Source organism: Chrysemys picta, chromosome 3, assembly GCF_011386835.1.
Source record: "Chrysemys picta bellii isolate R12L10 chromosome 3, ASM1138683v2, whole genome shotgun sequence".
In the NCBI taxonomy this organism is placed as follows: Eukaryota; Metazoa; Chordata; order Testudines; family Emydidae; genus Chrysemys; species Chrysemys picta.
Genome location: NC_088793.1, coordinates 59,756,783 through 59,769,458, shown reverse-complemented (window position 1 = coordinate 59,769,458; position 12,676 = coordinate 59,756,783). Strand labels below are relative to the sequence as shown.

Sequence of the window (12,676 nt, the reverse complement as noted above, 5' to 3'; positions counted from 1 at the left end):
TCATCCATTAGTGCCAATAAGTTTGAGTTTCATGTCCCAGCTTTAATCCACACAGATATGTCTAGAATGTTAGCTTCAGTTAAATGAGCTTGTAGTTGGCCTTTTGCCAGCTTCTCTATGAGCTTGCTCATGAATGGGAGGTTTGACACTTGGCAATAGTTGGCAAGGACTGAAGTATCCAGGGTGGGTTTCTTCAGTGTTGGTCTGATTGAGTGTTTGAGAGAAGAGTATCTCTGATGAGGTGTCAGCACTTTTAGACAAGAGTGGCACCAGGTGTTTATGACTCTCTCAAGAGTTGGGGGTTGGGATTCACAAATCTTGAGCTGGGACTTCTCTAGGGTACCTAGAACTTCTTGAAGAGTGAGTGTAATGAACTCTGGGAATGTAGCTGGGAATGTTCGTTGGTGGGTGCAGGCAGAGTGGATCCATGCGGTTTGAGAAGGCTTCCTAAATGTGAGAGATCTTTTCTGGAAATTCAGATGATCATTCTTTGCAGCAATTGTTGCTCGGTAGGGTTTGGCAGTCTCAATGGAGGCTGATATGAAGGTTTTTTGACCTGTACTATAGCCTAAACATAAGCTTTAAGAATTTGTTAGGTCACGGGCAATAAAGAAAAAAAATGTATGGAAGCCTGTGGCCTGTCTATGACTTTACTAAAAATAAATGGGGGGCGGGGGAGGGCAGGGCTAGGTAGGGGGAAGGAATGATAGCTGTAGTCCCATGGGGTGGGGGGGACTGACAGGCAGAGCCCCCTGGCATGGTGGGGAGCTCAGCCCCAGCGGGGACACAGCGCCCCCCAGCTCAAGCTGGCTGCAAGCCGTGGGGCACAGGCGCATGGCCGCATCCGCCGCCCCGGCGATAGCCCCCGCCGCAAGCCACAGGGCAGGAGCTGCACGGTCCTGGTTCCAGCCCCAGTTGCAATGCAGAGGCACAGTCCTGCCTCCAGCTCCGGCTTCAGCCCCTGACAATTGATGCCGAAGAAGTCACAGAGGTCCAGTAAAGTCACAGAATCCGTGACTGCGGTGACTAAATTTTAGCCTTAGTAATGATTCATCAAATCCTCAGTTCCTCTTCCTGTGAGCGGGGTACTGTTGCCCCTCACCAAGCTTTATAACATAGGTCCCCAAAATGCAGGGTGTGCCCCCCAGGGGGGAAGGAAGGAATGTTCAGGGGGCCATGGAGGGGCCCAGGCCAGCTCCCATGAGGGGCGGGGTGAGTCACCAACCAGCCCGGTTCTACACCCCCAACTCTGCTCCAGCCCCAGCTGTGATCCTGGCTCCACTCCCAGCACCAGCCTTGCTCCCCCCCCACCCGACCACAGCCCTGGCCCGTTTCTGTCCCCCAGCTGCAGGTCCATTCTTGGCCCCGGTCCTGCCCCACCCTAGTCACGGCTCAGTTCTCAGTCCCAGACCCACCCCAGCTGCAGCCTCAGCCTTGGCCCCCTTACTCCTGCCGGCACCCCTCCCTTGTGTGCTGTGGTCCTGCTCCCGACCCCTGAGAAGGGTGTGGATAGGAGTAAGGGGGAGCCATAACCATGAAAAGTTGGGGGACAACTGCTTTAGAATTTGGAGTCCACAAGTCTTTGTGGTTGAATCAGGATCATTTGTCTTTCTTATTGCCTGGATGCTGGAAAGTCTCGGACCATGCCCATAATAAGGTGATGCTCTGTCCAAGATTGTGGCTGAACTGTAATGTTCTTTATATCCAGGACAAAGATCAGGTTCAGGGTATGTAGAAGCTGAAGGTCTCCTTTTCTGGAAGATGTCTCTTCTTCCAAGATTCCAAGCATTTTTGCCTGAAAAAGAAGCTTGGCCATGATCTTTGTGTGGTATAAGATTGCGGTCTTCCCTGTTTCCTCTAGCAGCTGGTGTGTATATGCCTAGCAATTGGAGCCTGGGCTGGGATTCTAAAGTGCAGAGCACCAGCTGCCTTTGTGATGAAGAGTGCAGAGTCTTTGAAAGGGAGATCTTCAATTGCTGTCTGCACCTCTCAACCATGCAATGTCAAAGACTATAACTAGGATGCTATCCTTATGGTGACAGAAATTGCTATGTATCTAGCCATTGTACTGGAGGCATCTAAAGTGGCCTGGAAAGATGTTAGGGCTACCAACTGCCCCTCAGAAATTTTTTGACTTGCACTTTTTCTTGTTCTCCTGAAGACCGTTATTAGCAAAGTCTAAGACCCTGCACCAGTTCAAGTAATTGTATCTTACTAACAAAGGGTAATGGCAATTTTTAATTGCAGGCTAATTGATCAGTAATTACAGACACTTTGGCCTCCTGCCTTTTGGTGTAATTTTTGGTTGCTACTTTCTATTTCTCTCATTGGCCACCAGGACTTTCTATTTCTCTCAAGAAAGTGAATCTGGTACACAAGATATTATGGGTACCATCCTCCCTCTGAGAGTATCTAATACAGTTTATCTGCCTTCTTAGATGTCAGTGCAACTGATGTTTGAGTGTTCCAGATGTCCTTGCCAGTTCCAACAAGGCTTCATTGATAGATATACTCCATGCACAGTCGCCAGGGATTACGCAAGAGCTTGCAGGAGCTCTCCAGTACCACTCCACAGGAGTTTCTATCCAATTTTCTATATGGTGGACCAAGTCCTGAAACTTTTATAATTGGTTGAGAGGGAGCTGAAGGAACCATTGCCTCACCTGGTGATGAAGAAGCAGCAGCCACAGACTGACTGAGCGCCCATGGAAGGATGCTTTTCTTTTGATATCTCTGATAGGTGCTCAGTGTGTTGCAGTGCAGTTTGAGAAACAATACCTTAAGAAAATACAGGAGAAATGGTCCTAATTCTGAGCGGGTGCAGATGCAGGTTGTCCCAATTGTTGTGAACCCGGCATTCCAGTAGGACCAGCAGTCTGTTAGAGGGGAAAAGGCCCAGAGCCAAGGTGGATGTCACCAAAAAAAGACTGCCTGTCTCTGTAACCCCTAGATCTTGACAGAGGCTCTCAAAACTGAGTCTTAAGGGTCATATGAATATGACTTTAGGGAATAATCAGGAGATTATCTGATTCAAATCAAAATAAAGAATAAAGAGACGAAGCACTCCTCATCCAAAAGAGGGGTTACACCTTGTTTGGGTATCTTAGAATCCACCCCCAAATGTGGCTCCACCTGTGTTGAAGAGGTACTCAGAACCACAGCAGCAGCAGTAGTAGCTGGCATTGTAGAAGAGACATGCAGGACCAAGGACAGCAACAGTGACTCTGGTTCAGCTGATACTTGGTGGTCTCCCACTAGTGCAAATGATCTCAGTTCAAAAAAATATTAACCCTCTTCTCCACTTCTCAAGGTATAGCATCACAGTGTACTCTGCTGATGAATCATCAGTACTGCACTCTCTGTACCACCCAATGATGGTGCAAAGGGTCCAGTATTGCTCCCTTGGGGGTCCAGTAGTACCTGATCCAGGCAATGAAGCCCCCTTAGACAGGGAGTAGTAAGGCAATTTCAACCACTTTACTCAGGTCTGCAGCAGGTGATCTACCTTTATGCTTCTCAGAGAAGTGATGATCTTTTCTACCCCATCCAAAGTTTACTTGGGGATCTAAACAGTCCTACCAGAGTCCACAGCCAGGATTCTCTTGGAGGATGGGACTCAGGAATTAGCTGCTGATCTAAAGCTTTACTAGAGCACTTCTGGACCTAGGGTGAGCTTTTTGGGGGTGGGGGGGACAGGGAAGTTTCTTTGCTTGCACAGATCTACGGCAAGCTACAGAGCAGTCTAAAAGGAAGTTTGAGGTGAGCCTCTCTCAACTTCTGGTCCTTTTTTGAAAAGGACTACAGATGGAAAAAAAACTTAGTTTGTCCTTTCTCTGAGACAAAATAAACATCTTGTGTGGCCATCATTAAGCAGCATGGGAGAGGAGGGGCAGGTTTTAAAGTCAGGAGACTTAGTTCAGTTATAATTCCCTGTATCAAGGGAAAAAATATTTTCCCTTGAAGAAGAAAAATAATTATACCTAATATTCCTCACCATAATCCTAATCCTTGCACACATATTTACAAGTACCTACAAGGAAAACAGTTTACACAAGTGCATTGAGGCCTGGACACTGCCAAGGTTTCATCTCAGAGCCACAAGTAATAAGAAGGAAATTAGGGACAGCTGAGCCCGCTCCACCCTTTAAGCCTGTGAACTAAACAGAAGGACACTCAGGTATGCACGGCCCTAGTGGATGCTGCTGGCCAAAAGACAGGGCACACGCATACCAAGAGTGGATTACCTATGGACAATCATGTAAGAAATCCTTTTCGGAAAACCCAGTCCACTCCCTTGTATAGTCCTTTTTCACTGCTCAGCTGAAGGGCTTAATTGAAGTTAGGCAGACTCTGCCATACTGAATAGCAACAGCCTCTGTCTTTTGGCTTCTCTTTTTACAACTGAGGTAAAATACCATTGCCAGAATGTCCAATCTCAGATTTTTTTTTTTTTTTTTGAAGGCTGGAGGGCCCAAGCTCCCAATTTTCCCAGTGAAACTACAAACGATACGGTTAAGAACGGGCTTCTCAGTAAGCTTCTCCCCTATACTAAAATACCATTTCAAATGGGATCTAGTCATATTTAAACAATTGAGAGCTATGTACACATTGCCCTGCTAAGGTAAATATTCTTACTTGATTTGCTCTTTCAAGAATGCTGATCAGCTCAGATGCAATCCTCCAGTCATTCCTAGTGACAAGCGTTACAGCCTCCCCTGTGCGTCTAAGAAAAAAAAAAATATTCTTACTCTTCAAGAGAAGAGAAAACTACATTGTTGGACACTTCCTACCAGTATATGCTTGAAACAGTAACAGAATTAACTTCAGAGGATACACCTGTTCCTACAGCAAAGCCAAGCCAAGCCAAAAAAAAAAATCTGATGCCAATCCATTTTGAAGGAGACTAGATGTCTGTTTAGAAACCGAGTGTAGAACTTCAGCTAACTAGAATAAAGGCATAAGAAGCTAACCTTGTTCAAGGAGAGGAGAAAGTCAGAAGCGCAAAGTATTGAGATTTCAGAAATAACTTTGCAATTTGTAAATTAAGTTTTTATTAACAGAACTGGTGGAAAAGGCTAGACTCCTCAATGGTGTTGCTTTTACTATGTAAACTGATTTATTTCTGCCCCATTAACATCTTTAGGCCTGGTACTTCATTCATTCGCGTAGAAAACTCATTTAACAATTCATTTCTGAATATGGTATGTCTATACCTATAATGGACCACTTTGAAAAAGGTTAACATTTAGTACAACACTAACAAACACTAATCTGAAGTCTTCTAGAAAACTAAACATTGAGCACATTAAGCCAAACTCAGAAAAGCACAAAATGGACCCACAAGTGGTTGGGTGAATGCACACATTGCAAGAGCAGCCTGCATGTTCATATTCTGTGTAGCCTGAAATGATCTCTTCCCTTCTCCCAACGAATTATTCCAGTCAGAAGCAGGAATAATCTATTGGGGAAAATGAAGTGTTTAGTGACAATCCTAGGGGTGAAACATGGTAATAAACCCATAAACAGGGGTACTACAACCCGGCCTCTGTCCTGCTCCTGTCAGCGCTATTACTTGATGAAGTACCCTCTCTACTGGCCTAAAGCCAAAGAAGAGAGCAGACAATTTCTCTGAGCAATTTACAATAGCTCCAAGGCACTACCAGTGATTGGTGTCTTCTCGTGCTGCTGGTCACTGGTTTTCAGAATTTGGCCCATTGTCTATGTCTCCTGTATGGTTTTTCCTCACAGAATGGAATTTTTGTGCACAAAAATTCCAAAGCAGACAATTACTGTCACACTGCCTGGGCTAGGAAGAGACTGGACTTCTCTCTGCTTCACCTGTAGATCCTAGAAAATGTTTTCTAGCTTCATAGTTACTCCTCTGCAGCAACAGCAATGAATTGGTACATTTAAAAAAAAAAAAAAAAGTCAGCAGCTATGCAATCAGTTTTGGCAATCTGCTGCTGAATCCTCTGTCCTGCTTCTAGACTTTTAAACCTCTTCAGATTCAGCTGTACAGAGCAGAAACATATATACACATTTAAAAGAGCTCACTCCTAAGTCTCATCCACATTAGGCACAAATGAGTTAACAGACATTTTACATTCTTATGTTCTGTCCATAAACAATTTGCAAAAAGACCATACCTTTACGGGTTACAACAGTAGTGCTGCATTAAATGTTCCCTAAACACTCTTACTACTAACCACTTATGTGTTTCATCTGTAGATCTTACAGCACTAATTAACCAGGTAGATCATCACCATTTTACAAATGTGAAAATGGAGGCACAAAGGTTAAGTGACTTGCCCTACATTAAAGAGCAACTGAATGTCAGAACTGAAATCAGAAATCTGGTCCTATGATTTCTAGTCCATGTCTCATCCACTGGACCGTGCTGCAAGACACGTTGACCACTGTCAAATTTCTTTACTTCCTCTTATTGCTGGAGAATGTCATTTATGAAATTTGAAGTATGAAAATCAATAAGAAAGTCTTTACAGCCAGTTCTCATTCTGCTTAATACTACTTTAAAAAGGATGAAGTTTACATAGTAAAGTGTTTTTTCTGACATTGAAATATTGTAACCATATCCATCAATAGCTTAAAAGCAGTGCAATTTCCATAAATAAAGAGATCTAAAATAAATATATATTCCATATCTGTAAGAACAAATCTGTACAATGCATTAAAATGAACTCCCTAGAATAAAATCCAAGAAACATACTAATATAGAAGCATTAGGAAAACGCCTATCAACAAAGCTCCAACCCATTAGAGGCTCAGTACAGCCTTCTTAGGCAAACCGCACCTGTCTTATGTTGCCTCAGTAAAGCATCTTCATTAGCAACGGCTGTTCCTTTTTGTTAAATCAGAAATTCCCAAACTGGATCACAACCCCAAATGGAGTAACTCCATCAGCAGATGGGGTTGTGGTAATCCCAAGTATGCAAGGGTTGCAGTTTTGCAAAATGGTGCCCACCGCACAGCAGGACACCACACATGCAAGGTCACGCCACATAGAGGATGTTTTTAGCTCCGCAAAATGGCATCCTCCATAGTGTGACCTCCTCTATGTGATGTGATCTTGCACGTGTGCATGAGGTCACACTGCACAGAGGATGCAGTTTTTAAATGGCATCCTCCATGTTGTCTGGGGAAGCAATACACGTGAAAACGAGGTCATGTAGGGAAAATGGGATAACTGCCATAATGAGGGTCACCACCCCATAATGCTTATGATTTCTTTTGGGATGAATAATACTATATAAATGTAAAGTTATAATATTCTCTTCCGCCATTATTATTTGATTAAGGTAGAATGGGAACAGGTTTAGAGCCCCACTGTACTGCCAGTGACCGTCATGAAACTGGAGCAAAATGGCTACAACTACCTGCAAGAAGTTCAGAAATACCAAGTATGTTTTCAAATTCCATCTCCCAGTTTACTATGGGGACAAATACTTACTCTGATCTTTCATTTGACTTCTGGGGGAATTCCACACCAAAAAAATTAAAAATTCTGCAAAATTCTGCACATTTTGTCAAAATAAACACAATATAATCATGCCTGTTTCAATTATCTTGGTAATTTATTTCAAAATATCTGTCAGCAAGTATGTCTAACAATACAGAGCAAAAAAAAAAAAAAAAAGATTCTGGTAATGTTTTTTTGACAAATAGATGCCAAATAGATTAGGCGTATTAATACAGAACTCTGTATAATTCATTTAAATTACAATACAGAACTGTATTTCCTGCACCTGTCAAAAGCAGTGCAAAGGTTTGGGGGAGTCAGAAATAACAGAGGAGCTGAGGGAGAGGGGAGGGGCCTAGGAGTGAACTTGGAGGGTGTTAGCTGTGGGTGGGAGGTTTTTCTTTGGGGTGTGTGTGGGATTGTTAGGGTGTTGGGAAGCCTACCCCATGCAGATCCTGGCTGACCACAAGCCTCTCCTATTCGGTCAGGCACATCTGCCCCTGTCCCCGCACCCCTTATCCCCATGGGTCTCTGCAGCCCCACTTCCCCGTCCCCAGGCTCAACACTGTCACCCCACTAGCTCCTGAGCCCATGCTCCAGTCTGTGCCCTCCCACTAGCCATTCTCAACCTCAATCTGTGATCCCCCAGCAGCTCTGTGTGCCCCACTCTGTCCTAACCTGGCTCCACAGGCAGGGTGCTGCGATGAACTTCTACTCCTGGGGGAATTCTGCAGCACTGGGCATGGAATTTTGTATTTTCCTGCATAAAATACATTTTGCCTAAGAAGTGCTGCAGTTCTGCCTTTTGCCCACCAGAGGCTGCTGTGGCACTAGAAGAGCCAGCATGAATGCAGCAGTTTGTTCTGGCGCCACAGCGGCCTCAGGTGGGAAAAAGCAGAACTGCTGCACTTCTTAGGCAAAATGTTTTTTTTTAGCAAGACAGAGGACTGCTGCACGTCCGCAGATGCGCAAAAATCCCTAAGGAGTATCATTTGCAGTAAGAACAATTGACATCTTAATTTTAAACATACTTCAAAATCATAATTATATCTTTAATGGAGAGAGAGTTTCCCTATGAACTTAATCACTTCCTGCATACAGAGTTTTAAATGGCACTTGTTTTATAGGCATTATTGGCACACTTTTTATGGCTCAAGGCTAAGAAGAAATCAGAAACTAGCTGCAGTCTTTATATCACAAATACCATATATCACCAAATGCTGACAGAAGGCTATATAGAAAGTATGTTTTTTCATCATCTTATTTCTTTTGTTAAATTTCTGGAGTTAATCTGGCATTCAAACCTTTCTTTGAAGCCAACAAGCTGTATGACTGTAGTAAGGTGAAACTCTTGACATTCAAAGTGTGCTTGTTGATGGAATTCCTAGGGAGCTGACTGAGAATTTTATACAATAGTTATAATGTAGAATAGATTTAAGATAAGGAAATATTAATCTAGAACATCTTCAAAAATATGACTCTACTCAGGTTTAAACCCATTTTCATTTTTTGTTTATAACCCAAGTAATTACCAACCTCACACCAGAACTCTGATGTGCCTTTTGCTAACTGATTTCAAAACACACAATGCCAGAAATGGAACATTAATATTTGAAATGTATCTTGGTATACACATCATATTCTGGAAGCATCATTTACTGTTGATCTCACATTGCATCAGCAGTAAGATTTATATTATCTGTTGCTCTAACAACTTAGAAACCATATATTAAAAATGTACATTAAATAAAAATGTGAGTAATCCTCAGTAGCAAGCTTTACTGTCATTTTTAAAATGATGAGAGAATTTAGTTTATATGTAGAAAAACCACTTACCCTGCTCGTCCAGTACGACCTACTCTATGAACGTACTCTTCAATGTTCCGAGGGAAATCAAAATTGAAAACATGAGTAATATCCTGTACATCAAGCCCACGGGATGCTAAATCTGTAGCTATCAGTATTCTCACTCTTCCTGCAATAAGCATGTATGGAAAATATACATTGGTCTTTTATCTTGCTAATGTACAATACACAATCTATCCACCTTCCATGCTTATATGGCCTCCATTATCCTAGTATTGGAGCACCACACAATCCAACCTTTTTAGCCTCGCAGCACCAAGTGATGAAAGTAATTCCTATTACTACCAACATTTTACAGATTGGGAGCTGAGGCACAGAAAGACTTGCCCATCACACAAGAAATCTAGTTGATCAGCAAATTGAACCCAGATCTTCCAAGTCTCAAGTCAACATCCCAATGACTGGACTAGCCTTCATCTTAATGCCATTCTCCTTAGCAGGACACAATCATGGACCAGGTGGGGTTTACTACACGAAAACCACCACCCAACAAACATGTCATACTCAGATATCCTTCATTCTAACAAAATACTGTTGGTTTGTTTTTAAATTCCAAAATAAGAGAAATCAGCAGTACTTTAAACTGTCATCTCATTTTCACTCATGGCCATTTCAATTTTCAACGGATAAAGCAACAACTTATCTCCTCTTCGTACCATGTTTTTCTAGCACTAGTATTTGGTACATTAATACAATTAAAAATATTGGGAGTCTTACTCCCACACATTTAACATTGAAGTTATTTTACTTTTAACTGCTCCGTGTTACAAAAACCATTATGCTACTGGTGTGGATATTAAGTTTTATACAGTATATTCTGAAACTGCCAGGCTCAACAGAATAGCATTCAAGGGCAATACTTGCCTTTCTTAAAGTCATCCAAAGCTTGTTCTCGATCACACTGTTCTCTGTTGCCATGAAGAGACTGAACTGGAATTCCTTGGAGACTAAGATCACTTGATAAGTCATCAGCTCTAAAATTAGATAGAGGTACCTTTGAATACTTTAAAACGTATGAGGAATGAACCACTAGAAAATAGGAATGCTTATGTTCATAACTATCTTAGACAAAAGTCTGCTCTAGTTAAGAAGACACTTATTGTGACAGTACTGGAAATGAGCACACCTAAGCAAATATACATTTGGTGAACTCTTTCAAATGTCAATATCGGAATGCTCATTCAGATCAGAATTGTTGCCTAAGTTTTGAGGGGCAGCTTGGGAGACAAACTAGAGTCTGACTGTAGATACTCGTATGGTCCCTATCTCAGTAGCATTTGAAACCTCCCGTGTATGTATAGATTTATCCTTACAATACCCTTGGAAGACAGAAAAGAACTGTATCTAGGGATTTAGGGACTCTCTGAATACTACACAGGAAGTCTGTTGCAGAACCACAACAGAATTCCAATTGTGATCACCTTCAGAGAACGTGTGGAAAGAAAAAAACTAAACTAATGAAGCCTACTTCACACCTTTAGTAGCTCAAGAGCATATTAAAAACAAGCAGATACCATTTCAAGATTTCTCTCACTTTTGGCACACATGCAGACCATTTAATGGGTTCCCTGATCCTTTAATGGTAGAAAATGCTTCTGTGGCCCAGAGGGTAGAGGGACTAATATTCTTTCTACAATGTACTTCATGAACACATATTGTGAAGGTCTTTTGCTACTTTCAGCTTACTATCTTGTTAAATAATGGAAAAGTTTCAAAGTATTTAGAATATGTTTAACAGAAGGTACCTTTATTATCAGTATTTGAAGGATAACTATTGGGATATTCCTCATGGGATAAAACAGTTTCATAATTTCCAATAACTCAATTCCAAGTGAGCATCCTTAAGAGAACTCACTGGCCAGGGGTGTTTTCTATACCAGTCCAGGAGTGTAGCTCTAGTTCAATGGCACGTACATTAGGAAAGTGGTCTATTACTGAAAAATCTTTTATGTACACTCATACCACATACATCAATTGGATAGATTTTACTAACTTTTAATCAGGGAAGGAGGCTTTTCCCCCAAATAGAAAGCCCTGGTCAGAGAATATTTCTCACCCCAAAATTCCTTCTCACAGAATTCAGGAAAAACAAGACTAAATACTTTTAGTCTTATTACAAGTCATTTATTATGAACTGGAAGTGCTATATGCACTGCCGCACACCTTTATGTAGAGAGTAAACATAAACCATAGACTTCTGCTTATAACAGAACTTGCTTTCAATAAAGTGGTTTCAGCTCTAAAATGCTACCAATTAATGAAGAGATCTAACTAACTGATATTGTATCTTACTCAGGATACTTCCCCTATCAATTAATCATAACAGAGCAAAGAATATGTGCAAGTGAAATGTTTTCTACTTCTAAATGAACATATATTGAGGAAAGCTCATGCCCCATTTTTACTTCCTTCAGTCAACATTCTACATTATACATTGTTTTATAACAAAGGTTGTGCTAAACCCAATTTAAAGAAAATTCATACAGTCTTTTAAAAAATGACTTACACCTCTAGCTTTGTTTCGAGATAAGAAACTGCACTTCTGGTATGGAGAACTGAACAGCTTCTGAACAAGGTAAAACTGCGCCAAGAAAACTAGTTATGACTAAGGTTAAGATTTTGTCATAGTTATTTTTAGTAAAAGTCACGGACAGGTTGCAGGCAATAAACAAAAATTCATGGAAGCCCATGACCTGTTTGACTTTTACTAAAAATAATGGGGTGGGGGGAAAGGAAGAGGGGGTCTGACTGAAGCCCGAGAGGGCAGGAAAATGAGAGCCTGAGCCCTGCCGCGGGGGTGGTTGAGAGCTGCAGGGGCCTCCACCCCCAGTGGCTGAGAGTTTCCCCTGCTGGCTGACAGCTCCGGCCCCACTGCCACGGGCTGTGACGGAAAAGGTCATGGATGTCTCTGGAGGTCACAGAATCTGTGACAATCTTAGCCTTAGTTATGATGTTCAGTTAGGACAGGATCTTCATATAGTATTCCCCAGTAAATATCTCATCCTGTTAGAGTTGGATAAAAAGGTTTGTCATGTCTACATTCAATATTGATTCTAGTGTACATCAGTCAAGGGAGAAAGTATAGTCTTATAATAGTAAATCTGACTACATTAACAGATTATCCTAAAAAGGGAAATCAGATTTTTAACACATTTAAAAGTGATACTTTAGTAATATGTAAGCAAAATTGTGATAACATACAAAAAGAAACAAAAATATCTGAACAGACTAAAAGTATTGGAAATTATTTAAGATTTTATTATTTTAGGAGGTATATCAATTTGAGATCTATTTCAATTAAAAAATTAGAAGTAGTTTCAACTATTTTGCCCG

The 12,676-nt window shown here is 41.6% G+C and overlaps 1 protein-coding gene across 3 annotated transcripts in view; it reads right to left on the bottom strand.

The window, feature by feature from the left end:
• The window catches only part of DDX43 (DEAD-box helicase 43), a 76,638-nt gene that overhangs the window by 9,877 nt on the left and 54,085 nt on the right, over positions 1-12,676 (bottom strand). For all 3 annotated transcript variants that reach the window (XM_065588016.1, XM_065588017.1, XM_065588015.1), the window contains 3 exons: positions 10,204-10,317; positions 9,314-9,448; positions 4,636-4,723 (listed from right to left, as the gene is read on the bottom strand). In XM_065588016.1, the coding sequence (XP_065444088.1) occupies positions 4,636-4,723; positions 9,314-9,448; positions 10,204-10,317 (337 nt within the window). The remainder of the gene's footprint in view (positions 1-4,635; positions 4,724-9,313; positions 9,449-10,203; positions 10,318-12,676) is intronic.